This window comes from Molossus molossus, unplaced genomic scaffold (genome assembly GCF_014108415.1).
Source record: "Molossus molossus isolate mMolMol1 unplaced genomic scaffold, mMolMol1.p scaffold_m16_p_5, whole genome shotgun sequence".
NCBI classification, from domain to species: domain Eukaryota; kingdom Metazoa; phylum Chordata; class Mammalia; order Chiroptera; family Molossidae; genus Molossus; species Molossus molossus.
Window position 1 is genome coordinate 116,480,221 of NW_023425388.1, and position 25,444 is coordinate 116,505,664.

At 53.5% G+C, this 25,444-nt stretch overlaps 1 protein-coding gene across 1 annotated transcript in view; it reads left to right on the forward strand.

Moving 5' to 3' along the window:
• The window catches only part of LOC118617051 (mediator of RNA polymerase II transcription subunit 12-like protein), a 173,475-nt gene that overhangs the window by 12,753 nt on the left and 135,278 nt on the right, over window positions 1-25,444 (forward strand). The window contains exons 5-6 of the mRNA XM_036242536.1: window positions 2,220-2,307; window positions 18,719-18,823. Coding sequence (XP_036098429.1) covers window positions 2,220-2,307; window positions 18,719-18,823 — 193 coding nt within the window. The remainder of the gene's footprint in view (window positions 1-2,219; window positions 2,308-18,718; window positions 18,824-25,444) is intronic.

Here is a 25,444-nt window from a genome sequence, read left to right on the forward strand (position 1 = left end):
GGAAGCAGCGGCTGCTTTATCTCCTCTTTTGGCAAAAAGAGTTTTGGCGGGAAGGGAGGGAGACCCCTGTTCTGTTTGGTTTGGAGAAGGGAGATTTTGTGAGTCTGTACTGTTTTGGGGGGAAACGAAGTATGTTTAGAGCTTGAATGAAATTTAGCGAGATTCTCTGTCGTTTGGTACAAAGGGAAACCGAGTGCCAGAGAGGCTAAAGGGACTTGTGGAGGCTGATCTGTGTGCCCCGATCTGCCCTTGGCCTCCCTCCGTCGTCAGCGGCCCTGGCTGCTGGTAGGCACCCTCCCGAGACAGTGACATTGCACGTTAGGGTGCCCCGTGCCCCTGGGGGAGCTGGGCTGCTCAGCGCGCCATCCGCCCTCGGAGCTCGCCAGCATCTTGCGTGGCGTGTTCTGGGCAGAGGGCAGGCTGCTCTGGGAGCCCAGGCCGTCTCATCTCTGGTTCTGGTGGGAGGTGCCCAGTCCCGTCTCTGGCCTCTGGCACAGACGCCCTGGCACTGGGACCTGTGGCCGTGTGTGTGCAGGCGAATGTTCCCAGCGTGTCTTCTCGTTACCGGCCGAGCCGTTCCTGAGCTCACCGCAGCTTTCTTGGAGATACGGACGCGCGGTGCCGAGGGCCCAGCCCGGGGGGCAGTGCCGACGTGGCGTTCTGTGGGGATGGCCCCCACTGGACGATGCTGTGACCCCGGGACGAGGAGAACACGTTTAGCGCCTGGGTTTTATTTTCCCTGTTTTGAGGGAGACATGACTAGATCTGTGCTGCCAAGCAAATTCAGTCACTCACCAGGTATCGCTGAGCACCTCCGGGCCCCTTGCCAGCCGTGGCTTCATGGTCACGGGGCCCCGGACGTTCATTCCGGCCCTGCGCCTGGCTTTGAGCGGGCCTGGCCCACGGGGTTTCGTTCATGAATGAAGGTCAGCATAAAGGCATGCTGGGAGCACCGCATGTGGTCCTCGGCCCGAAGACTTCAGTACAGACCAGTGGTTCTCACTGGGGGGAAGTGCACCTCCCACCCTGGCGCCGACATTAGAACTGTGCATGTGTGCGTGTGTGTGCATGTATGTGTGTGTGTGTGCCTGTGTGGTGCATATGTGTGTGCATGCGTGTGCATGTGCATGTGTGTGTGCATGCATGTGTGTGTGTGCATGCACGCTGTTCCTGGCATGTATGCAGTTGGTGGAGGCCAGGGATGTTGCTAACATTCTCCAGTGCTTGGACAGCCTCCCGCACAAAGGATCACCTGGCCTCCAGTGTCCATGGTTCCAAGGTTGAGAAACCCCTGGGAACAGAAATAGAATGTTCCAGATGCTCTTCAAGAGCAGTGTGTGAAGACCTGGCAGCCAGGGGAGCAGCCCCTTCTTCGACAGGAGCTCACGGAGGAGTGGATTTCGAGGCTGGGACTTGGAGGGGTGGAGGAGTGGATGGGCTGAGAACGGAGGAGGGAGTTGATTCTGGGAGGAGGGACCAGCATGGGCAGAGGGCCGCGGCCCGAGCAGCACGGGGTGGGCTGTGGGCTGTGGGCCTGAGGCGCCGTGTGGGGGAGCTGGGCTGGAGCGGGAATGAAAGGTGGATCAGGTTGTGGAGCCTGGGTGAGCTGTATTGGGGCGTTTATATATTAGGGTGCAGGCAATGAGGTGCTATTGGAGGGTGTTTAGGGAATGTGATTTTACTTACTTTTTATATGTTTGTATTGATTTTTTAGAGAGAGAGGAAGGGAGAGGGAGAGAGAGAGAAACATCGATGAGAGAGAATATCGACTGGCCGCCTCCTGCACGCCCCCCACTGGGGATCAGGCCCACAACCTGGACATGTGCCCTGACCAGGAATCGAACCGACGACCTCTTGGTGCAGGGTTGACGCTCACCCACGGAGCCACACCGGCCGGGCCTCAGCACTTTTTTATCTCAGAATCCCGTTATAACCGTAAACATTTTTGAGGATCCCACAGAGCTTTCGCTTATGTAGGTTCTATCTCAGTATTTGCTGTGTTAGAAATAGAAACTGAGGACTTTAGAAATATATATTAGTTCATTTAAAAATAATAAACAAATTTCATGTTAAATTTTTTTTTTTTTTTTTATGAACGCTAACCGTTCTTCCAAACGAAATAGTGAAATGAAGGCTGTTTCACATTTCTGCAGATGCCTCTCCTGTCTGGCTCCCGCGTTCTGCACCCAGTCTGTTGCAATATGTTGTTTTGACTGCAGGCTACAGGGAAACCTGGCTTCACACAGATACGTAGTTGCAAAGTTCCTGGGAGCTGCCAGGGTCTTGCAGGCAGAGGACCACTGGCTGGTAGGTGGGTTGATGGTGGCCCCCACACCCCACTGGGAACAGAAGAATGTGTTTGCTTTTCTTCCCAAGGACGGGGGAGGGGGCAGGGGAGGAGAGAACAAGTCCTTTTCTGAATGTGTCAGTTTGAGCCGCCTCTGGGGATCCAGATTGTGGGGCAGCCGCAGCTGGGAGTCTGGGTTTGGGTGTGATGCGTTCGTGGCTGTTTGACGTCACGCTGTTGTGACCTGTCGAGAGTGTGCAGAGACAGAGAGGGCTGGCTCCCAGGACGCACTGCCCAGTGCCTAGCTCTGTGTCCTGGCGCCTGTCACAGGAGCCGGGCGGGGCGCCGGAGGGAGGGGTGTGAGGTGGTGTGTGGAGGGAGAGCGTGGGTGAGGCCCCCTCCGCGGGCAGCCTTTGCTTCAGGACCTGTGCCTTGGCTCCTGCGGCCTCTGGCCTCGCTCCTCGTGCCTGTAGAGGGCTGTTCACCGTCTGCTGTCCAGAGGCAGGGACCCGTCCCTTTGAGCCCGCACTAAGAACCGGAGCCCGGAGACGTGCATGGTGAGAGGTGTGTGTGGACAGGATCTGTGGTTCTTGGAGACGTAGATCCGGACGTCGTACGGGGTAGGGGGGTGTCAGGAAGTGTGAAAGGCCGCCACCCCTAGGGGCTTTGCGTGGAGGGCTGGCGGTGTGTCCGCAGGGCAGCCGGGTCGGTACAAGAGCCCATGGGGGGCAGGAACAGATGAGGATGGGTCGGGACTCTGGAGGGATCCGAGGAACCTGCCGAAATGTGGGCGTTACCAGGTGGCAGGGGCGCAGATGAGAAGCAGGACCCCATCTTCAGGGGAATTGCGAGAAGTTCAATGAAGCCCGAGCATGTTGAATCTATGACCTTGCACAAGGTTACAAGTTTGGGGACAGTCGAGGGAGAGGAAGACATGCGACCTGCTGGAGGGAGAAGACTACCTGCAGGGCCCTGGGGTCCGGGGGTCGGGACCAGGGAGAGGCCGCGTGTGTGATGTGTCTGGATCTCTGCGTCCGACAGAGGGGGACGGGGCTGTAAGGGGCTCCCTGCTTGCCTTGAACTTCCTACGGGAATTTCCAGTCTGTGTGACGAGCACGGATTTCCCTCGGTGAGAATACACTCAGCCTCCAGCCCCTGCAGCCTGCCTCCGCTGGGCTGCGCGCCTCTGTCGGTGAGAGCTCGGCGGAATCCCTGCGCTCCTTCCAGCCGGGTCCTTCACGGGCTAGTCTGACGTCACTGCGATCCGGGCCACACAGGACTGGCCCCCGTGGGAAACAAAGAAGGTGTTTTGTCTGAAGCGTTGTTGGGATTGTCTGCCAAGGCTCTGCTTTATTTGAAGAAAGATAAGAGGTTCCATCAAAATGATGTCCAAGACTGAGCTAAGTAATTATCTTTCTCCCGAGTTCTGCGGGGAAGGTTAATATTGACATTGCTCCATGTTTCATTCTTTATTGGTTTTAGAGAGAGAGGAAGGGAGAGGGAGAGAGAGAGAAACATCGATTAGAACATCGACTGGCCGCCTCCTGCACGCCCCCTACTGGGGATCAGCCCACAACCTGGGCCCTGACCGGGAATCGAACCAGCGACCTCCTAGGAGGTGCATGGGTTGATGCTCAACCCCTGAGTCACACCAGCTGGACTGTCTTTTGTCTTTTTTCAAAGCTACACATAGTGCTATGTTAGTAAGACAGCATGGAAACTATTCTCCGGTCAGCTGTTTCTACTCTGGTCGGTTTGAGATGAAATGTCAAATCCCTCCTGAAAGAACATTATGAATTGGAGATCCTGTTTACATGTCTGCTCACACGAGACCTACGTTGACGTCATCGTTACACGACGGACATGTTTTCGAAGCTGTGTTCCTATTTACCTGGGACTCGGGTCCGTGTGCCTCCCCCGCGCTGACGTCCGGTGCAGGAGAGAGATGACAGAGCCCTGCTCCCCGTCCCCTCTGCACACTGCTTCTCGACGTATCCGTGGCGCTGGGCCAGCTTTTCATTTTAAAGTTCCCGTTCAGGCCCTGGCCGGTTTGGCTCAGCGGTTAGAGCGTCCACCTGCGGTCCGGAGAGGCCCGGGTTCGGTTCCCGCTAAGGGCATGTGCCTCGGTTGCAGTTTGTCCCCGGCCCTGGTTGGTCGTGCGGGTGGCGGCCACTCGATGTGTCCCTTTCACATCGATGTTTCTCTCTCTCTCTCTCCCTCTCTCTCCCTCCTGCTCTGTCTGTACAAAAAATGGAAAAATGTCCTCGGATGAGGATTAAAAATAAAAAATAAAAAAAAATAAAGTTCCCGTTCAGTCCGTTGCCCTGATACAAACATGTGATGGACGTGCGCTCCCAGGAACACGAAACGCCGTCGGTGCGGCGGTCGAGGCCCCGAGCCTGTTCCCTGCTGCGGACCCGCACGCCTGTCCGATCCCAGCAGCTCTGCCCTGGAAATGAACATCTGCTTCACAGGAAGCGGTTTAAAAGGACTGATGTGTTAGTTTTGTTTATGTTACCACCGAGGAGTGACACGTCCGTCCAGGACGCTGTATGACGTGATGCTTCTCGTCATGAGCTGGAGCCGACAGTGTGGCTGTTCTGACTGTCTTCCGTGTTTGGCTTCATGCCAGCCTCATAAACACGTCTGGGGGCGTCTGGTGATCCCCTTCGTGCAGGTGAGGAAGTCGAGGCACAGAGAGGGGTCACTTAGCCCCAGGCTGGGGGAGCTGGACTTCCGAGCCCCTGCTGAAGCCATTCTGCGCTCCAAATGGGAGGCTGAAGTGCCCCGTGAGCTGGAGGACAGGGCGGGCTGCTTGGACGGCCGCCGCGGGTGTGAGGGGGTCTGAGTGAGTGGGGACATGCTGCCCCCTTTCTTAGGGAAATGCTGGAAGGTAGGGGTGAGGCGCGGGGAGAGGGGCAGTGGCTCCCCAGGTCAGGCTTGGAGTCCCTCAGGTTGGGGTGCGGGGGCGGTGATGCGCTCAGGAGGCCCCGCTGCCAGATGTCTCGCACTGGCTCATGTCTAATACGTCCAGTGGGGGGACTGGAGTCGGGGGCTGTAGGGAGGCGGCCGGGTAACCACAGCGTGAGGTGGGGGCCTGGCTGGTCAGGGCTTGAAATAGGGGTGGGGACGAGTGGGCAGCCGGGGACAGATCGGTCAGAGGAAAGGGGGAGGGGCGTGGAGAATACTCCAGCTTCCAGACACTGTGGCTGGGACGGAGGCGCGTTGCTGGCGGACCTCGGAGTCACACATCGTCGTGTTCTGTCTTCAGTGGTCTGGACCCCTGGATCGCTCAGTGGGAGGAAGTGTCTGGACCCCTCCCCGTTCATCCTGTGGCTCCCCTGGGAACCCGTTTCCTGGGGGCGGATGACCACAAGGGCCTGTGGGCCTTTGGCTTATGCTGCCCGTCTGAGTCTGAGCCTGGGTATCTGCTGTCCGCGCCGCTGGCTGCTTTGGTGCAGAATTGGCAGAATGCTGGAGGGCTGGCTGAGCTCTGTGGAAAGGGGGTGATCGCTCCTGAAAACAGAGAGGGTGACGCTGGCTCCCTGGGCCTCTCAGGGGTGGGGTGGGGTGGGGGTCACCACGGGGACTGGGCTGGCCGAGAGGGTGTGTGTCCTGTGGGCGTTTCGTCCGGTGGTTGGCACGTGCGTGGTCTGAGCCCACGCGTGGCGTGCACACAGGTCACGTTCACGGCAGTGATGATGGTCCCGTGTTTGAAGCGCGTGTGCCTCCCGTGTGGTTTCCATGTATTCTTCACGGGCACCCACGAGGGCATGTGGCGTGAGCAGGCTGTCTCCTCGCGAGGTCTGTGGGGACCAGGCTCAGCCTCCCCGAGGGTGCTCTCCTGGGGAGTACGTCAGACCCAGGGGACCTGATTCTCACCTGCCCCTTAGCCCTTCCCTCTGCTCACCTTTCAGGTCCTGTCCCCCCCCCCCGCCCCGGAATGGGGACCCCTCCCGCCGCGGCCGCCGGCTCTTACGGATGGCGCGAAGGTGCCGTCCAGGCCGGGGCGGTGGTATCCTGGCCGTGTTTTCCTGCTCTCCGTGCCCCTTCTCAGCACGCGTGGGGAGATGGGACGTGTTTTGGGACGAGTTCACATCCGTTGGCTTCCACGGAGTCCCGCGTAGGGGTGATGGCTGCAGGCGTGTGGGTGGCGAGAGGGTGCACGCGGGTGGGTGTGCGCTGTTTCAGGTGAGGCTCGGAGCAGAGGTGGCCCTGGTGTTAGAGGTCGGAGGGGTAGGGGGACATGCTCGGCTGCGTTCAGGGGGTCCTGTCTCCCCTAAGTCCGCCTGGCCCGTTCCCTTGGCCTCTTCAGGGGAACGTCTCCTGTCTCCGCCTTCCCAAGGCACTGTCACGGGACACCTGGCCCAGAGGGGGTGCGCGCAGAGATGACTCCCCTTTGCTGTACTGTGGGGCTGGGTCCGCTTTTCCCAGCCTGGGTCCCTGACAGTGAGGGGTGGTCGTGCCCCAGGGGTGGGGTCCCTGACAATGAGGGGTGCCAGGGCTGCCAGGGCTGCCAGAACCAAATACCCCAAACTGGACGACTAAGGACCTACAAGTGTTCCCTACAGTTCCGAAGGCTGGAAGTCCAAACCCAAGGCAGGGCCGCACCTGGGAGACCGCAGGGAGGCCCCTTCCTTGCCCCCCAGCTCTGTCCCTCCCCGCTCAGGGCCTTTCCCTGCTGAGGGTCCAGCCGGTTGGTTTCGGCCCCCAGGGCAGCGTGTGCTCTAACTGGCTGGAGTCTGCACGGGTCACTGAGTCAGTGCCCTGCACGGGTACAGGTTTAGGACTGACCTGTCCTTTTGGGGTGCACAGTTCAACCTGCAGCGGTGTGCCTGCAGACCCTGGCGTGTCGGGGGCTGCGCCTGGCTCAGGGGTCCTGGGTCCCCTCCTTTGTTCTCGGGGACCCCAGGCTGCCAGCCATCCCCCTCTCCCCTGTCGTCTCCACTGCTCCCTGCACCAGACTTGTCGGTGCCTCGGAACATGCCTGAGACAGACCCGCAGGTCTTACCTGTTCCGCCCCCGCCCCAGTTCTCCCCAGAGCATCCTGTGTCCCCCCACCATCTCCTTCCCCTCCTGCGCCCTCCTCTGCTCCCTGCCGCCTGGCATCCGCCCTCGCTGGTCCACCAGGGCCCTCTCAGGTCGCGGTGACAGCCCCGCGCCCGGGCACTAGCTCCGTGGCCCTTCCCTCGGTGCGAGGTGTCCTGGCTCGGCTGTGGGGTGCCGCGCGCCTGGTTCCTCTCCTCGCTGGCCCGGCCATCTCGTTCTCCTGAACACGTTCTTCCTCCCCCTGCCCATTCACTCGGTGGGGTCTGTCCTGGGCCCTTGTCCCCTCTCACCTCACCCTGTCACCCAGCGTCACTTCCTGTCCACAAGTCACAGCTCGGCGACTCCAGCCTGGATGTCTCTGCACCCCACACCCGGACACCCCAGCGCCCAGAAGAAACTTCCTGTTTCGTTTGTGTGCATCACACTTACATTTAAAACTGAACTTGTGATCACTTCCCTCCCGCCTGTCCCCCACACTGCGGTCCCGTCTTGAGCTGTGACCTGCCGGAAAAGTGGGGGGCGTTTCACACAGCGTCACCATTCGTCATTCCGTCTCACACGTCAACAAAGGCCCATTGAGCAGTCCTCGCAAATGTCCCTCTGTACCCCCCTTTCTCCGCTTCTGTCATCATCATCATGGTCCTAACTGATGCCCTGACTTCTTGTTTTATCCTCACCCGAGGACATTTTTCAATATTTTGTTCAGATAGAGCGGGAGGGAGAGGGAGGGAGAGAGAGAGAAACATCGACGTGAAGGGACACATCGAGTGGCTGCCACCCCCACGACCCAACCAGGGCCGGGGACAAACTGCAACCGAAGTACGTGCCCTTAGTGGGAACCGAACCCTGGTCTCGCTGGTCCGCAGGCCGAGGCTCTAACCGTTGAGCCAGACCTGCCGGGGTGATGCCCTCAGTCTTGTAAGAGCCGGGTCAGTGGTCCCATCCCCCGGCCTGCGGCCTCTGCTTAGGTCTGACCCAACCCAGTCCGTCAGCTCACTGCAGACCCATTGGGGTCGGGTGGCGCCTTCCCTCTGCAGGAAACACGGCTGTTCTCATGATGGAGACAGAGCCTGTCACTCAGCCCACAGACCTCGTGGGGTGACCTCGTGGGGTGTCCTCGTGGGGTGTCCCCACTACTGCTCGTCTCGCCGCTGCCTGCTCAGGGCGTTCTCCCTTCCTGGGCCCCGCCCTATGGCCTCACCCCTGACCTTCCTGTGCCCCGCCCTGCGGCCTCACCTGCCCTTCCTGTGCCCCGCCCTGCAGCCTCACCTGCCCTTCCTGTGCCCTGCGGCCTCACCGGCCCTTCCTGTGCCCCGCCCTGCGGCCTCACCTGCCCTTCCTGTGCCCTGCGGCCTCACCTGCCCTTCCTGGCCCCGCCCTGCGGCCTCACCTGCCCTTCCTGGCCCCGCCCTGCGGCCTCACCTGCCCTTCCCGGGCCCCGCCCTGCGGCCTCACCTGTCCTTCCCGCAGCACCTTCCCGGGCAGGGGCACAGGTGCCGGGTGGTCATCCCCCTGACGGACTCACCCTCCGGCTCTGATCTTGGACATCTTCGAGTCTACCTGTCCACAGCGATGCTGCCGCTCCAGCCTCTTATGTTGCTGTGTGCCTGGCATTCATCCTTCGCCATCTGTTGCCTGCTCATCTGCCTTGTAGGTAAAGTGCACCGCACAGCCCTGGCTGGTTTGGCTCAGCGGCTGGAGCGCTGGCCCGCGGACCAGTGAGTCGCAGGTTCGATTCCGGTCAAGGGCATGTGCCTGGGTTGCGGCTCGTTCCCGGCCCTGGTTGGGGTTGTGCGGGAGGCAGCCAGTCGATGTGTCCCTCTCACGTGGATTTTCTCTCTCGCTCTCCCTTTCCCCCTCTATCTCCTTCCTACTCTATCTGCAAATATATTTTTTAAAAAATTGCACCACATAGTTGGGTTTTGCATTTTTATTCACTCTGAAATCCCTGTCTTTTTCTGAAATCTTAACCCATTAACAATTAGCCTTAAAATTTTTTTTTCGTTATTGATTTTAGAGAGACAGGAAGGGAGAGGGAGAGAGATCGAAACATTGATGGGCCGCCTCCTGCATGCCCCCCACTGGGGATCAGCCCACAACCTGGGCATGTGCCCTGACCGGGAATCGAACCAGTGACCTCTTGGTGCAGGGTCGACGCTCAGCCACTGAGCCACACTGGCCGGGCCTTAATTAGCCTTTAATGTAATTATTGCCATGGTTGGATTTTGGTTTATCACTTTGCTTTTTGTTCTCTCATTTCACTGTAACTGTTTTGAAAACTGATTTCCATTTACCTCTCGATGGCTTAGTGACCCCTCTTCCCGTGGGTTTTGCTCACGACAGCTCTGGGAGTCACAGTACACATCCCTAATTGTTTAGTCTTCTCAGAGTTCGTCTCGTATCGCTGCCCGTAAAACGTCACCCTGGCCATTGTGAGGCTGAGAGCTTGACCGTGTCTGTGGGCAGCCGTAGAGCAGCCAGGTTCGTTAAAGGAGTGTCACAGTATAAAATACAAACGTGAGCACAGAAAGCAGCCCTAAGCCTTTGTAGCAATGGCCACCATTGACAGAGCCGGGCCCCGGCTTCGACTCTTGGGAACCGCAGCCCTGTGAGTTCTTCTTGCCTCATTCAGAGGAGACACCCGAGTTACAGGGGGGTCGCTTCCCTGGTTCCCGAGCACAGGTAAGGGCTCCGCAGTCACACGCAGGTCCTGTGGTTCCAACACTTGGCGTGGAGGCGAGAGGGGACGGGAAGGTGGACTGTCAAGGCGTCTGATGCCGGTCCTCGGTAACTGTGTTTGCTCGGGGTCCTGAGCGGGGACAGAGAAGGCCCACAGACGATGTTGGGGGTGTGTACACCCTGAGGCTAGATGCTTCTGTTCACTAGCCCCTCCCGGAAATAAATAGAGGGAAGCCCCTGAGGTTTTGAAAAGGGTGTGGGAGAAAGAAAACCCGTTTCAGGAGGATTGATTTGGGGGCACCGGGCTGGCTGGAGTCAGGTGAAAGTCTGGGCAGAGAAAGGGGAGCGTGAGGAGCCGGGCCAGGGCCTGTCGCTGCTGTGACCGTGGCCACACGAGGGAGGTGGCGGTAGTATTTTAAAGGAAGGATTCAGAAAACCGTGAGACACGTTTTGAGAGAAGTCTGGATGAAATTGGCTCATGATGAGCTGTGAGGAGAGAAAGATTATTCCCTTATCTTCTGGGTCATTTGTATCTGCTGACTGGTTGCCGACAGACCGTTAAGCACGTCCATGAGGGGTATCATAGCTCCATTTCTCAACCGGGGCTCTGCGGCCCTCCCAGGGATCTGAGAGGATGCTCTTTTCCCGGAAAGGCGGACAGGGCTAGGAAAAATGGTTATAAAGCTGTTCTTTAAAGTTCTGTTTGTGTCGGGGAGGACCCTGGCGAACCCAGCCTGCCGGCCAGTGCCGAGACGGGCGTTTCTCTACTTTGGATCCCTGTCATCCCCGGCGGACATTCAGATTCAGTTCAGTTGCTGAGTTTGTTTCTCACTTGGGGGTAGGTGACAGAGGAAACTGAGTGTCTCTGCACCTGTTCTGTGGGTCAGATGAGAAGTCTGGAGGAGGTTAGGTGGGTGCCTGTGCACCTGTGTGTGTGTGCACACCTGTATGTGTATGCGCACCTGTGTGTGTATGCACACCTGTGCGTGTGCATCTGTGTGTGTTGTGCACCTGTGTGTGCGCGTACCTGTGTGTGTTGTGCACCTGTGTGTGCGCCTGTGCATGTGCACCTGTGTGTGTGTGTGCGCCTGTGCGTGTGCACCTGTGTGTGCACCTGTGTGTGTGTTTGCACTTCATATCTGCTTTTCAGGTGGTCATTGTGCTCAGCTGACCTTTTCCCTTCAGTGAGGAAGAGCTTAACCAATTTCCAAATTAACATCAAAATGTTTCACTTTCCTGAAGAAGCATGTTATTGAAATTAAAAGATCACTTTGAAAGTGACCCCAAAAATAAGGTCATTTTCTGAAGCTCAGGATACATACATGAGATTTGTGGGTGCGTCTGGAGTTCACCCAGAGTCGAAGGGCTGACTGCGGTGTCAGTGTCGGACACGCAGATGCTCCGTGAACACGGGCCTTCTGTACGGACACGGCCAGCGTCTCGGCTTTTGTTCGTGTGTGTCTCTGGCTGCCCGTGTCGCTAACATTGCCCTAAGGCTTGTGATTTTAGTCACACCAGTGACAAGAGGTGCGAGAGTCTCCTCTTTCTCCGCGTTGAGGTGACATTTTGCATCAGTGTGTTTTCGACCTGTCGAAGTCCATGTGCCGCCCGGTCTGCTGCCTGGCTGCTCCGGGCCACCGGCCAAGGACCGATATGTCCCTCAGCTGGCTGTTTGTGATGGGCCGTCCTTGGGTTCGGCTGCTGCAGCAATAGAGCCGTCTCGGTCGAATGGCCTCCTGGTTTAATTATTTTTTTAAAAATTACTGATTTTAGAGAGAGGAAGGAGACAGTGAGAGCGAGCGAGCGAGAGGCATACTTTGTAGTTCACTCATTGGCTGAGTCTTGCATGGGCCCGACTGGGGATCCCAGCCAAGTCCTCCCTGTTTAGTCAGTTGACCAGTTCCCCTTTCTGTGAACCTCTCGAACGTGAGACGTTGGCTGAAAGTTCGGTATTGATGCCCCTCCCAGAGTCGAATCGCTCTTTTTCTCATCATGAGACGGGCAGGTTAGACGCCAGGTTTCTGCACGGGTTGTTTGGCTGTTTCTCCAGTTTCCATCCTGTTTCTGTTTCTCTCGGCGCAGTGAGACCATCGGGCATGTTGCTGACGGTCGCAAACGCGTGTTTCAAGCCCGTGCGAGAGCACAGTGACCGTGGCGCGCCAGGGCCCCGCGCACCTAACCGGCCGGTGTCCAGTACATCAGGAGTGTGCCCCATGAGGCGTCAGCCTGCTTCAGCCACAGAGCTCGCTGGCCGAGTTTTAGCTTTGCTTCCCCAGTGTCAGAGGTGTTGCGGCAGGTACACCGGCAGGCATTTGCTGTAACAGACTCTGCGAGGTCTGGCCACCAAGTGCCCCAGAGCCGTCCGTTATCCAGACCAGCTCAGCAAGCTCCCAGGGCGCTGGCCGTGCAGCCGTGGATTCGTGGCTGCGAGTTAGGAATCGGTCTCCAATCATATGTTTGCACAGGCTCCAAGCCAGGGAAGAGGGGACTGTCCAGTTGACCCCCATGCGAGGGGTTAATAATATCTGCAGGGAAACTTCTTTTCGGTCAGTAGGGTAAATACCAGGGACTGGGCCTCTGGTGAGCGTCCGGGTATTGTGAAGGGCAGCGGGACCGTGAACACAACACGGGCACGCTGTCCTTCCCGCCCACAGCTGTTGGACGACGAGCTGGCCACGCGTAGGGACCGTGTCCAAACCTCCACCCAGAACGGAGCCGCCAGCAGGTGTGCACAGGGCTCCTCCGGAAGCATTAGCGCATCAGTAAAGAAATACATCCCATCGTTTGGGGGACATTTAGGGAGCTGGCGTCATTGACGTGGTGTCATCACATACAGAAAGGCCCCTGAACTGTGGGCCTGACAGCAGCCCCCGGACGATCCGGTTTACGCCGCCTGAGTCATGTACACGTGCATGTTTCTCCAGTTCTCCCCTCCCCCCTCCCAGGGCTGGGAAACCAAATTCAGGCGAGGGACGGGTGTGTGTGCATTTGGTGCGCTCGCTTCGTGAATGGGACCCGTGGGGTAATTCGGGTGTCCAGCAGCACTTGGGACTCCAGTGACGTCCCTTATGGGGGAATTGGGGGCTCTCCCTCCATGTACTGACTGTGGGGTGAACAAACCCAGCGGCAGCAGCAAAGTCTCCTGCAGTCGCTGCTGCGTGTGGGATCCTGGTCACGGGCTGTCCGCGCGTGTGCTCAGAGAGAGAAGACGCAGATGCACTAGAGGGAAGGGATCAAGGTTTCAGATTGGGGATGAAAGTCTTATCCGTGATCCCGAGAGAGCTGTTCGCCTTGAGGTGTGTGCTTCTGGGAGGACTCTCCCCGGCCGGTTGAGGTCCCTGGCTGTGCAGTTCTACGAACTGGGGAGCCCTCTTCAGTCTGAAACGTGGCTGCCGCCTGGGCGGTGAGGAGCTCCCGGTCTGGTCTCTCCCAGCCGGGCTCAAGGGCATGGTGTCGTTTCCTTAAGACCGTCTGTCCGGGTCCCAAGCTGTGGGAGGTTCAGCTACCTGTGGGCGGAGGGGTCCGGGAAGGCTCCCTCTTACCTGGTGGAAATAAACGTGAACACAGTGTGTTAACAGCTTCGCAGTATCCACGTGTGGGAGTGTACGGGTGCAGGGAACACACGCGGCGTCGGAGGCGCAGGTCGTCCCGGTACCGTGCTGCAAGGCGCTGACGGATGCTTCCCGTGGACGCTGGCCCGCCTGCCGTCGAGGGCACTGCTGGACCTGCTGGCCGGGGCGGTTGATGGGCTAATTTAGCTGTAGCTTCGTCACGGTCTGTCTGTTCAGCCTGCCCAGGTGACCGAGGTGGGGGACAGTGTGTCGGCACCCCCGCACTTCATTATTGGTCCAGGAAAGCGAGTTTCCCTGTCACTGGAGGTTTTCTGGGGTTACCCCGATACGGAAATATATTTTCTGAACATTTCTCAGCCATGTTTGTGGGTTCCACCTTCTTCACGGGAAGGCTTCAGACTACCCTGAGAACATACCAGTGATGTGGGGAACGTGGATAACCCACGTGGGAGGCAGTGGGTGACGCCCATTTGTAAGTGTTCAGATGGACCAGGAGGGGTGACAGTGGTCCGCCTGGTACCTCGATGGTCTGCCCCGGGACTGTGGGTTGACGAAGCAGACATTGGTTGTAAACCAGTTTTGTGACCCCGGAGCAGTTTCTCACACTTCGGATCATTTTTATCTGTGCCAGGGTGAGTCAAGGATGTCAAGCTTTTATTTTTTTATTTAAAAACAGTTTGTTTTCTTTATTGCTTTTAGAGAGAGAGGCAGAGAGAGATGGAAACATTGATGAGAGACAACATCAATGGGCCGCCTCCTGCACGCCCCCCACTGGGGATCAGCCCACAACCTGGGCATGTGCCCTGACTGGGAATCGAACTGGCGACCTCTTGGTGCAGGGTCGACGCTCAGCCGCTGAGCCACACCAGGCTGTAAAGACTCCTTTAAAGAGGCATCTTTTGATTCATTTAGTTTCTTAGAAGCTTCTGCATACCAGTGAAAATGCATCCTTTGGTTTGGGGGAAAATTTGACCCTTTTATTCTAGAGCGTCTAAGGTAAAAGCTCCCCACTTGGCCAAGATAATTGCAGGTCCTCTTTGGGGAGGGTAACCCACAGGTTCAGGAAAACACAGTTCCTGGGCTTTTCATATAGTTAGCTGGGTCCCAGGTGGAGGGGTCCCAGGTGGAGGGGTCCCAGATGGAGGGGTCCCAGGTGGAGGGGTCCCAGGTGGAGGGGTCCCAGATGGAGGGGTCCCAGGTGGAGGGGTCCCAGGTGGAGGGGTCCCAGGTGGAGGGGTCCCAGGTGGAGGGGTCCCAGATTGTTCGCAGCCAAAGGAATCGGTTTTTCTCTTTTTTCCTCCTCGTTGCTTGACGCCTCGAACTCGCCCCAGTCCAGCTGAAATTAAATTGGGCCCTATCCGAAGTCAGAACCAGCCTGGGTTCTAAGTTGGACCCGGTCCCGTTCTGTTACGTCGGCTGACAGCAGACCCAGTCTGAAGAAAGAAATGCTCAGGTACATTTGGGGAGCTCTTTGAAATGCAGACGTCTTAGATCTCTCGCACCTGTGCCCTGCGCCCGGAGAAAGCAGACAGCTCGCTGGCCTTGGTGGGCAGCCTCACCTGGCTGCTCCCTGCCCCGCGGCCGGGGGCATCTCCTTCGGTCCCTTATCCGACATCAGAACGGTGGAAAGATAAACGGAGGCATATTCAACTCTTAGGAGTTTATTTGCGCAAAACTTGATTGAAATCGGGCGGCACCGGACCCGGAGTGGTGGGCAGCCTGCCTTGCTGGGAGCTGGGAAAGACCTCGACAGAAAAGGAAGGAATTATTGACGGTCGCTCCTGCGCCAGGCGGGCGGCCGCTTGTGACGGGCTGTCCTGAGTTTGGCGTTCGTCACCTTGAGGCCTTCAGAGGCCCCGGTGGGCTCGCTTCTGTGGGCGTGCCACACTGGAGACCCTCAGCCTCACGGCCTCTGGTCGAGTTCGTTAGCAGTGCAGATGGCGTGGCGGACCCGGGGTCAGGGATTCAGAACACGGTCACTGTGCTCAGGGTTCCCACAGGCTGTCGTTTGCTTGCTCACTCCTTCGGCGGCTGGTGCCGAATGCCCGTGTGCTGCTGCGCGTGCCGGGCGTGCCTGCCTCGCCGACGCCGTCGGGGGCCTCGGCCCCGCGGACTGACCCCCTGGGCGGGGAAAGGGCCCGCAGGTGTAAGGACAGTGCGTGGTGTTCAGGCGAGTGCTGTGGGTGGTTGGGAGACGGTGTGCCGGGGACGAAGGGAGCAGGCTGAGCGGTTCCAGTTTAATTAGGGTCATCACCGCTTCTCCTCCAGGCGGGTGTGCGTTGCCCATGTGGACGCCGTGAGGAAGAGCAGCCCAGGAGAGGGAACGGACGGCACAGTGGCCCTGAGGCTTGAGAACATCCCGCTGGCATGCTGGACGAGCCGCCGGGAGACCCGGGCCGGGTGGCTGGAGACAGCAAGGGGCACTGTGGGTGGGGAGGAGGGCAGAACGCTAATGGGAGCCCGCTCACCTGGGGACCTTTGCTTACCCTCTGAGCTGGGCAGTGAAGGCAGGTTCTGAGCAGGACTGACACTCGCATGTGGGAAGCTCCCTGTGGCTGCTGCATTGAAGGTGGCATTCGGGGGGCAAGGGGAGAAGCAGTGGGGAGACCAGAAGGGAGCCAAGCTGGGAGCTACTGCAGCCTCCAAGCCAGAGAGGCTGGTGGTCTCGACGGGTGGAAGGGGACAGGTGTCGCATCCTGGTGTATTTTCGTGCAGCTTAGAAAACCAGGTTAAAAAGGTCTCAGACTCCAAAGCTCCCAAAGCACCCGGGTGAGTCCTCATTTGAGGACCATCTGATGAGATGGACAGGTGTGTAATCAGGGCTCCGTGTTCTTTTCCTCCTGGGATTTGGGTGTGTGTGCACGTGTGTGCACGTGTGTGCACGCGTGTGCACGCATACAGGGCGTGCCTCTCCAGGCCAGTGGTGAGCAGTCACACCCAGCGAGCAGCTCACTGAGCTGGTGATAGTTGAGCGGAGAGAGTTAAGCAGCACTAAGTGAACATAACTCGTCCGGGAAGCCTCAAACATCTCTCGATTAAGCCAGAACATATTTTTGGTAAAATATGCTGTGACTCAGCATTCTTGGAATACTGTGATGGTAAAAAAAATATAAAATAAAGATTCAATTTCCTGCCTTGGCTGGTGTGGCTCAGTGGTTGCATCGGCCCGTGGACCAAAGGGTTGCAGGTTCGATTCCAGGTCGAAGGCATGTGCCTGGGTTGCGGGTTTGATCCCCAGCCCTGGCCAGGGTCGTGTGGGACACAAGCAATTGACGTGAGACACATTGATGTTTCTCTCTCTCCCTCTCTCCCCCTCCATCCCTTCCACTCTGCCTAAAACTCAGTGGAAAAATATCCGCAGGTGAGAAGTCACAACATCAAGAACAAAAAAAGATTCCGTCTCCTCAGCCCCTCCCTCTCGTGAGCTCATTCATGCCCTTCATCCGTAGACTCCGAGACTCCGAAATTGCATCCTGTCGTTTTGCCCCAGATTTTCAAACAATTAACTGGGGAATGTACTAGCCGGTTTCAGATGTCTCCTGGTAGGTGTGCAGTTCATTGTCTGCACAGATCACGACTTCAGTCGTGTGCTTGGAGGAGACTTGACAGAATTTCCTGTAGCGGGTCCTTTGAAAGCTCACCAACACAGCGGCTCACCAAGATGTCAGGTAGAGCACCCCAATCAAGTCAAGGTGCGTGGCCCACCTCCAACACACCTCCGTCCTCAGCCAAGGTGACTGTTCAGCTGCTTCTGTGTCATGAACTATTTTGCGTTAAGGCTTTCTGACTGATCACAGCAGTGATTTTGGTCACTTGATTTTTTTTTTTTTCTCCATCTTATACTTGCAGCGGTTACTTAGGAGGAATAGGTGTGTGTTCTCCTTCTTGTCCTGGGGGCACCACTACCCCGGTGGTTGCTAAGACCGTTTCTTGGCTTGGAGTAAGGGGAGCAGGAAGTAGCTTCTTCCCTCAAATCCGTCCCTTTCATAGGTTCACGTCGTGTTTTAGGAGTTCTGATTCGGTTTGGGACGCAGTGACCTGCGCAGGTCCTTGTGTTTTTGCAGCCTGGGCTATTTGGGATGTCATGTGACCCTGGGAAGGAGAGTGTCTATATCCAGGAAGAGATTTTTTAATGAAGTGTGAGTGGTTTTCAGACCACATCGTCACGTGGTATTTCTCCCTCGGGGGCACGGTGTCAGGGAGGTTCTCTGCCGAGTCTCGGACTGGAGGGCAGTGTCCACTGGAGGCCCTGGCCATGGGCGCACCAGCTCTGAGTCTCAGCCTTCTCTCTGAATGGCCACGAGGACACACCTGCCACAGGTGAGGGCCACGTGAGCCAAGGTGTAGGCGAGCACTTTGCCAGCTCCCAACCTTCTCCAGTTTAGGTCATCGTGTTGTGGGGTTGTTCCGAGCTCGTGCCTGGGGACCGTTCATTTCTGCCTTGAACTTGCTAAGTCGAGTGAGCCAGTTTCCTTGACCGTAAAGTAGGGGTGTGCCTAGGGCTGGCAAGGGGGGACGCGTCAAACTGTGGGCTCCGGAAACAATTCTCGTTTAAAAACTCTGATTGGATATGTTTTGTGGGGAGGGGGATTTTTGCTCATCCCTCCCCCCAACTTATTAGTTGAAAAATGTCAAACTTACAGAAAAGTTGCAAGAACAGTATGATGAACACCCAGGTACCCTACAACCAGCGGTTGCCAGTATTTGGACACATTTGCTTCATCACTCTCTGCACATGTATACATTGTTTTCTTTTTAAGACTTTAAAAAAAAATTTCTTTTTTCTTTATTGACTTTAGAGAGAGAGGAAGGGAGAGGGAGAGAGAGAAACATCGATGAGAGGGAACATTGATTGGCCTCCTCCTGCACGCCCCCCACTGGGGATCAGCCCACAACCTGGGCATGTGCCCTGACTGGGAATCAAACAGGGACCTCTGGGTGCAGGGTCGACGCTCAGCCACTGAGCCACACTGGCCGGATGGATTGTAAACGTCAGTTTTCACTTTTTGGGGTGTGCCTTCAGAAGTCCTCTTCTACAGAGGGTGGCAGAGATAGTGGGTTGGCTGCCGTCTGAGGGGTGAGGTTGGGGCTTCCGCATCCTTCTCGCTAATGGGCACCTCTTCCGGAACAGGATGAGCTCACCGCTGTGAATGTGAAACAAGGGTTCACCAACCAGCCGGCCTTCACCGGAGACGAACACGGCTCAGCCAGGAACATCGTCATCAACCCGTCGAAGGTACGCTGGCTGTCTGGCCCCAGACCTCTGGAGACGTGTGTGTGGGGGTCCCCTCGGTGGTTCAGGTGGATGCATCGCTCTTGTTCAAACCACAGTCCATGGTCAGTTCCCCAGATGTCCTGCAAGCCGTCCTGTCCTCGGGTCCAGCCGGGCTGTCCTGTCTCGTCTCTGCTGACATGCGGTTCGGCTCTCCAGCGCCCCTCGTTTTGTTTTGTTTTTGTTTTTGGGGGGGGGCTTTCAGGAATACCGCTTTAGAAGAGTCCAGTCCAGCTACGTGTCTTATTCTAGTCCTTCTAGGTTTGTCTTGTTGTTTTCTCATGACAGGATTCAGGTTGAATGCTTTTCAGAAAGCACGCAACGCCAGTCGGCTGTCAGCGGCTACACTGAGTTCGCTGCCCGAAGGGGGGTCTGCGTCTCCCCATCTTAGAGAGTAGGCACCTCTGCCCGGTGGGAACCTCTGACGCCGCTGCTGCGGGACCCTGTGATACCCTCTCAGTTCCTCCCCCGAAGGGGTGTCTGCGTCTCCCCACCTTGGGGAGTAGGCACCTCTGCCCTGTAGGGACCTCTGACGCTGCTGCTGCGGGGCCCTGTGATACCATCTCAGTTCATCCCCCGAAGGGGTGTCTGCGTCTCCCCACCTTGGAGAGTAGGCACCTCAGCCCTGTAGGGACCTCCGACGCCGCTGCTGCGGGGCCCTGTGATACCGTTTCAGTTCCTCCCCCGAAGGGGTGTCTGCGTCTCCCCACCTGGGACAGTAGGCACCTCAGCCCTGTAGGGACCTCCGACGCCTCTGCTGCGGGGCCCTGTGATACCATCTCAGTTCCTCCCCCGAAGGGGTGTCTGCGTCTCCCCACCTTGGAGAGTAGGCACCTCTGCCCTGTAGGGACCTCCGACGCCGCTGCTGCGGGGCCCTGTGATACCATCTCAGTTCCTCCTGTGATTTTAGCGCCAATCTAGGGCCCTTGCCGAGGGGGATCCTTGTTTTGTGGGTGAAAGCAAAATGCTGGTTTTCTAGTTGTTGTTCCTTCTACGTTCATTACTTGGGATTCATTCGTAAAGGGCTCGCATTTATTACCATCACTTTTAAGCCCTGGACTCTGTTTGTTGTATTTTTATTTTTTTGGTTAATCCTCATGTGAGAATATTTTTCCATTGGGTTTAATTTTTTTTTTTTGTTACAGATGTTTCTCCTTTTTTACCCCATTGGCACCCCCCTTCCCACCCCACCTCCGCCTCGTCCCCGGCTTTGTTGTCCATGTCTATTGGTCATGCATACATGCATATAAGTTCTGTGGTTTATCTCTTCACACCCCCCCAACCCCCTCTTCTGAAGGATGTCAGTCTGTGCCCTACTTCCATGTTTCTGGGTCTACTGTATTCCTCAGACTGTTGTGTTCATGATATACCGTATATAAGTGAGATCATGTGGTATTTGTCTTTTTCTGCTTGGCTTATTCACTTAGGATAATACTTTCCAGGTCCCTCCATGTCGTCTCAAAGGATAAGAGATCTTTCTTTCTTACAGCTGCATAGTACTCCATTGTGTATATGTACCACAGCTTTTTTATCCATTCGTCTACTGATGGACACTTGGGCTGTTTCCAGATCTTAGCTATTGTAAATAGTGCTGCTATGAACATAGGGGTACATACATTCTTCCTGATTGGTGTTTCAGGCTTCTTAGGGTATATTCCTAGAAGTGGGATCACTGGGTCAAATGGAAGTTCAATTTTAACTTTTTGCGGTAACACCATATTGTTTTCCATAGTGGCTGCACCAGTCTGCATTCCCACCAGCAGTGTACTAGAGTCTCCTTTTCTCCACACCCTCGCCAACACTTGTTGTTTGATGATTTGTTGTTGATGGCGGCCATTCTGACAGGTGTGAGGTGATACCTCATTGTTGTTTTAATTTCCATCTCTCTGATGATTAGTGATGTTGGGCATTTCTTCATATGTCTCTTGGCCATTTGTATGTCCTGTTTGGAGAGGTGTCTATTCAGCTCCTCTGCCCATTTTTTAATTGGGTTCTTTGTCTTCCTTTTGTGGAGTTGTATGAGCACTCTATATATATTGGAAATTAACCCCTTATCCGATATATCATTGGCAATGATGTTCTCCCATACAGTGGGTTGCCTTTCCATTTTGATTATTGTTTCTTTTGCTGTGCAGAAGCTTTTTAGTTTGATGAAGTCCCATGTGTTCATTTTTTCCTTTGTTTTTGTTGCCTTAGATGATGTATCAGTGAAAATTCTGCTCCATATGATGTCCCAAATTTTCTTGTCTACATTCTCTTCTAGAATTTTTATGGATTCATGGGTCACATTTAAGTCTTTTATCCATTTTGAGTTTATTTTTGTGTATGGTATAAGTTGATGGTCTAGTTTTATTTTTTTGCATGTAGCTGTCCAATTTTCCCAACACCATTTATTAAAGAGGCTGTCTTTACTCCACTGTATGCTCTTGCCACCTTTGTTAAATATTAATTGAGCATATTGCCTTGGGTCCATTTCTGGGTTTTCAGTTCTGTTCCACTGGTCTATATGCCTGTTCTTGTGCCAGTACCAGGCTGTTTTGATTACAGTCGCTTTGTAGTATAACCTGATATCTGGTAATGTGATCCCACCTACGTTGTCCTTCTTTTTTAAGATTGCTGTGGCTAGTCGGGGACTTTTTTGGTTCCATATGAACTTTTGAAGTATTTGTTCTAGTTCTGTGAAATATATCGTTGGTATTTTGATGGGGATTGCATTGAATCTGTAGATTGCTTTGGGTGGTATGGACATTTTAATGATGTTAATTCTCCCAATCCATGAACAAGGTATGTGCTTCCACTTTTTTATATCTTCCTCGGTTTCTTTTTTCAATGTCCTGTAGTTTTCTGCAAATAGGTCCTTACTTCTTTGGTTAAGTTTATTCCTAGGTATCTTAATTTTTTTGCCGCGATGGTAAATGGGATTGTTTTTCAGTTTCTCTTTCTGTGAGGTCATCCTTGATGTATAAGAATGCCGTCGATTTCTTGACATTAATTTTGTATCCTGCTACTTTGCCAAATTCATTTATTAAGTCTAGTAGATTTTTGATGGAGTCTTTAGGGTTTTCTATGTATAATATGTCATCTGCAAATAATGACAGTTTCACTTCCTCCTTTCCAATTTGGATCCCTTTTATTTTTTTCTCATGTCTGATTGCTGTGGCTAAGACTTCCAGTATTATGTTAAATAAGAATGGTGAAAGTGGGCATCCCTGTCTTGTTCCTGTTCTTACGGGAAATACTTTTAGTTTCTGCCCATTGAATATGATGTTGGCCGTAGGTCTTTCATATATGGCCTTTATTATGTCGAGATATGATCCCTCTATTCCCACATTGCTGAGCGTTTTTATCAGAAATGGATGCTGGAATTTGTCCAATGCTTTTTCAGTATCTATTGATATGATCGTGTGGTTTTTATTCCTCATTTTATGTGGTGTATCACATTTATTGATTTGCGAATATTGTACCAGCCTTGCACTCCTGGAATGAATCCCACTTGGTCATGATGAATACTTTTTTTGATGTATTGCTGGATCTGATGTGCTAGTATTTTGTTCAGGATTTTGGCATCTATGTTCATCAGGGATATTGGCCTGTAGTCTTCTTTCTTTGTAGTGTCTTTTTCTGGTTTTGGAATTAGAATTATGCTGGCCTCATGGAACGTGTTTGGAAGTCTTCCTTCTTCTTGAATTTTTTGAAATAATTTTTTGGAGAATGGGTGTTAGTTCTTTTTTGAATGTTCGGTAAAACTCCCCAGTGAAGCCATCTGGGCCTGGGCTCTTGTTTGCTAGGAGAGTCTTGATTACCTCTTCAATTTCCTTATTTGTCATTGGTCTGTTCAATTTTTCTATCTCTTCCCGGTCCAGTTTTGGGAGACTGTGTGTTTCTAGAAATTTGTCCATTTTGCAAGATTGTCGAATTTGTTGCCATATAGTTGTTCATAGTAGCTGGTAACGATCTTTTGTATTTCTGTGGTGTCAGTTGTTACTTCTCCTCTTTCATTTCTGATTTTGTGTATTTGGGTTCTCTCTCTTTGTTTCTTGGTGAGTCTAGCTAAGGGTCCATTAATCTTGTTTATCTTTTCGAAAAACCAGCTCTTTGTTTCATTGATCCTTTGAATTGGTTTTTTGGTCTCTATATCACTTATTTCTGCTCTGATCTTTACTAGTTCCTTCCTTCTACTTGCTCTCGGGTTTCTTTTTGTTTGCTTTCTAATTCTTTAAGTTGTGGAGTTAGACAGTCAATTAGAAATTTTTGTTGTTTCTTGAGGTAGGCCTCTAGTGCTATGAACTTCCCTCTCAGAACTGCTTTCGCTGCATCCCATAGATTTTGTGTTGTTGTGTGTTCATTTTCATTGGATTCCAGGAAGTTTTTAATTTCTTCCTTGATCTCCTCAGTAACCCATTCATTGTTTAAAACGTGCTATTTAGCCTCCATGTGTTGAAATGTCTTTGCATGGTCTTGTTGCAATTGATTTCTGGTTTCAGGCCATTGTGATTTGAGAAGATGCTTGATATGATTTCAATCTTCTTGAATTTGTAGAGATTTAGTTTGTGTCCTAACATGTGGTCTGTCTTTGAGTATGTCCCATGTGCACTTGAGAAGAATGTGTATTCTGTAGTTTTGGGGTGTAATTCTCTGTAGATATCTATTAAATCCATTTGGTCTAGTGCTTCATTTAGAGTCTCTGTTTCCTTGCTAATTTTTTGTATAGAGGATCTATCCAGTGGTGTCAATGGGGTGTTGAAGTCCCCTGCTATGATTGTATTGCTGTCGATTTCTCCTTGGAAGTCCTCCAGAAGATTTTTAATATATTTTGGTGCTCCTATATTGGGTACATATATGTTTATCAAGGTTATATCTTAATCTTACTGTTGGATATATCCTTTCAATATTATGTAGTGGCCTTCTTTGTCTCTAGTCATGGCCTTCATTTTGAAATCTGTTTCATCAGATATGAGTATTGCTACCCCAGCTTTTTTCTGCTTTCCATTTGCTTGGAAAATTGTTTTCCATCCCTTCACTTTCAACCTATGTTAGTCTTTTGTTGTGAGGTGGGTCTCTTGTAAACAACATATAGATGCGTCATGCATTCTTATCCAATCAGCTACTCTGTGTCTATGGGAGCATTCAATCCATTTACATTTAAGGTGATTATTGATATGTACTTATTTATTGCCATTTTTGTTTAGTGTGGTTCTATTTTTTTTCCCATTTCTCCTGCTGATTACAGCATTTCTTTTAAAATTTCTTGCAGTGCTGGTTTGGTGCTAATGTATTCCCTTAGCCTTTATTTGTCTGGGAAGCTCTTTATTTGACCTTCTATTTTGAATGATAGCGTTGTTGGGGAGAGTAGTCTTGGATTCAGATCCTTGTTTTTCATGACCTTGATTACTTCATGCCATTCCCTTCTGGCCTGTAGTGTTTCTGTTGAGAAGTCAGCTGAGAGCCTTATGGGGTTTCCTTTGTAGGTAACCTGTTGCTTATCTCTTGCTGCTTTTAGGATTCTCTTTTTGTCTTTAATTTTTGGCATTTTAATTATTATGTGTCTTGATGTGGACCTGTTTGGGTTCTTTTTACTTGGGACTCTCTGTGCTTCTTGAACTTGAATTCCTTCTTCATTCACCAAATTAGGGAAGATTTCTGTCACTATTTTTTTTTAATATATTCTCTATCCCTTGCTCGTTTTCTTCTTCTTCTTCGGGGACTCCTATGATGCGAATATCATTATGTTTCCAGTTGTCCCACACTTCTCTTAAGCTGTCTTTCTGTTTTTTAATCGTTTTTTTTCTTTTGGTTTTCTGATTGGTTTATTTTTTTTCTACCTTGTCTTCTAATTCACTGACCGGTCCTCAGCTTCCTCTACTCTGCTGTTTAGACCTTTCAGTATATTCTTTATTTCTGATATGTCCTTCTTGATTTTTTCTTGATAGTTTTTAATTTCCTATTGGCTTATTTTCAGTGTCTCTATGTCCTTACTCATGCTGTTGAGCTTCCTCAAGATCATGGCTCTGAATTCTAGCTCTGTTAACTTGCCTAATTGCTCCACATTGATCTCATCTTCGGTGGAGGTCTCTTGCTCTTTCATTTGGCTTCTGTTTCTGTGTTTCACCATTTTGGCTATCACTGTGGGCTTTGGAGCCTGTCAAGTTTTCCCTGTGGGTGTTGGTGTTCTGCTGTTTGTGGCTCCCTCTCCTGGGTTTAGATGAGCGAGGGAGGACCCAGGTTAAACACCACTGTCAAGTCTTACTTTCCTGGTTTGAGTTGCCAGCCCAGGAAAGGTACTGTTATCCTCTAGCTTTTTGCCTGGAGGCCAGCAGTCGAGGTTACTTGAAGAGTTCTGAGTTGTCAGTTGATTGAAAAACTTCCTCAGGTGTGTAGTGTAAGGGGATTTCACGAGGGTGGGCAGATGCTGGTTGTTAATGAGCCTCAATTAGCACTTCAGTGGCCCACAGGGTGGGGTTGGATCTCCGAGGGAGGGGCTGCTGCCTCTCCCCAGAGCCCTGGGAAGGAGCAGTATGCCCACCGTCCTGCGTGGCTGCAACTCAGCAAAAGCTCTGAGCCCCCTCCAAATCCCGAGTGTCCCCC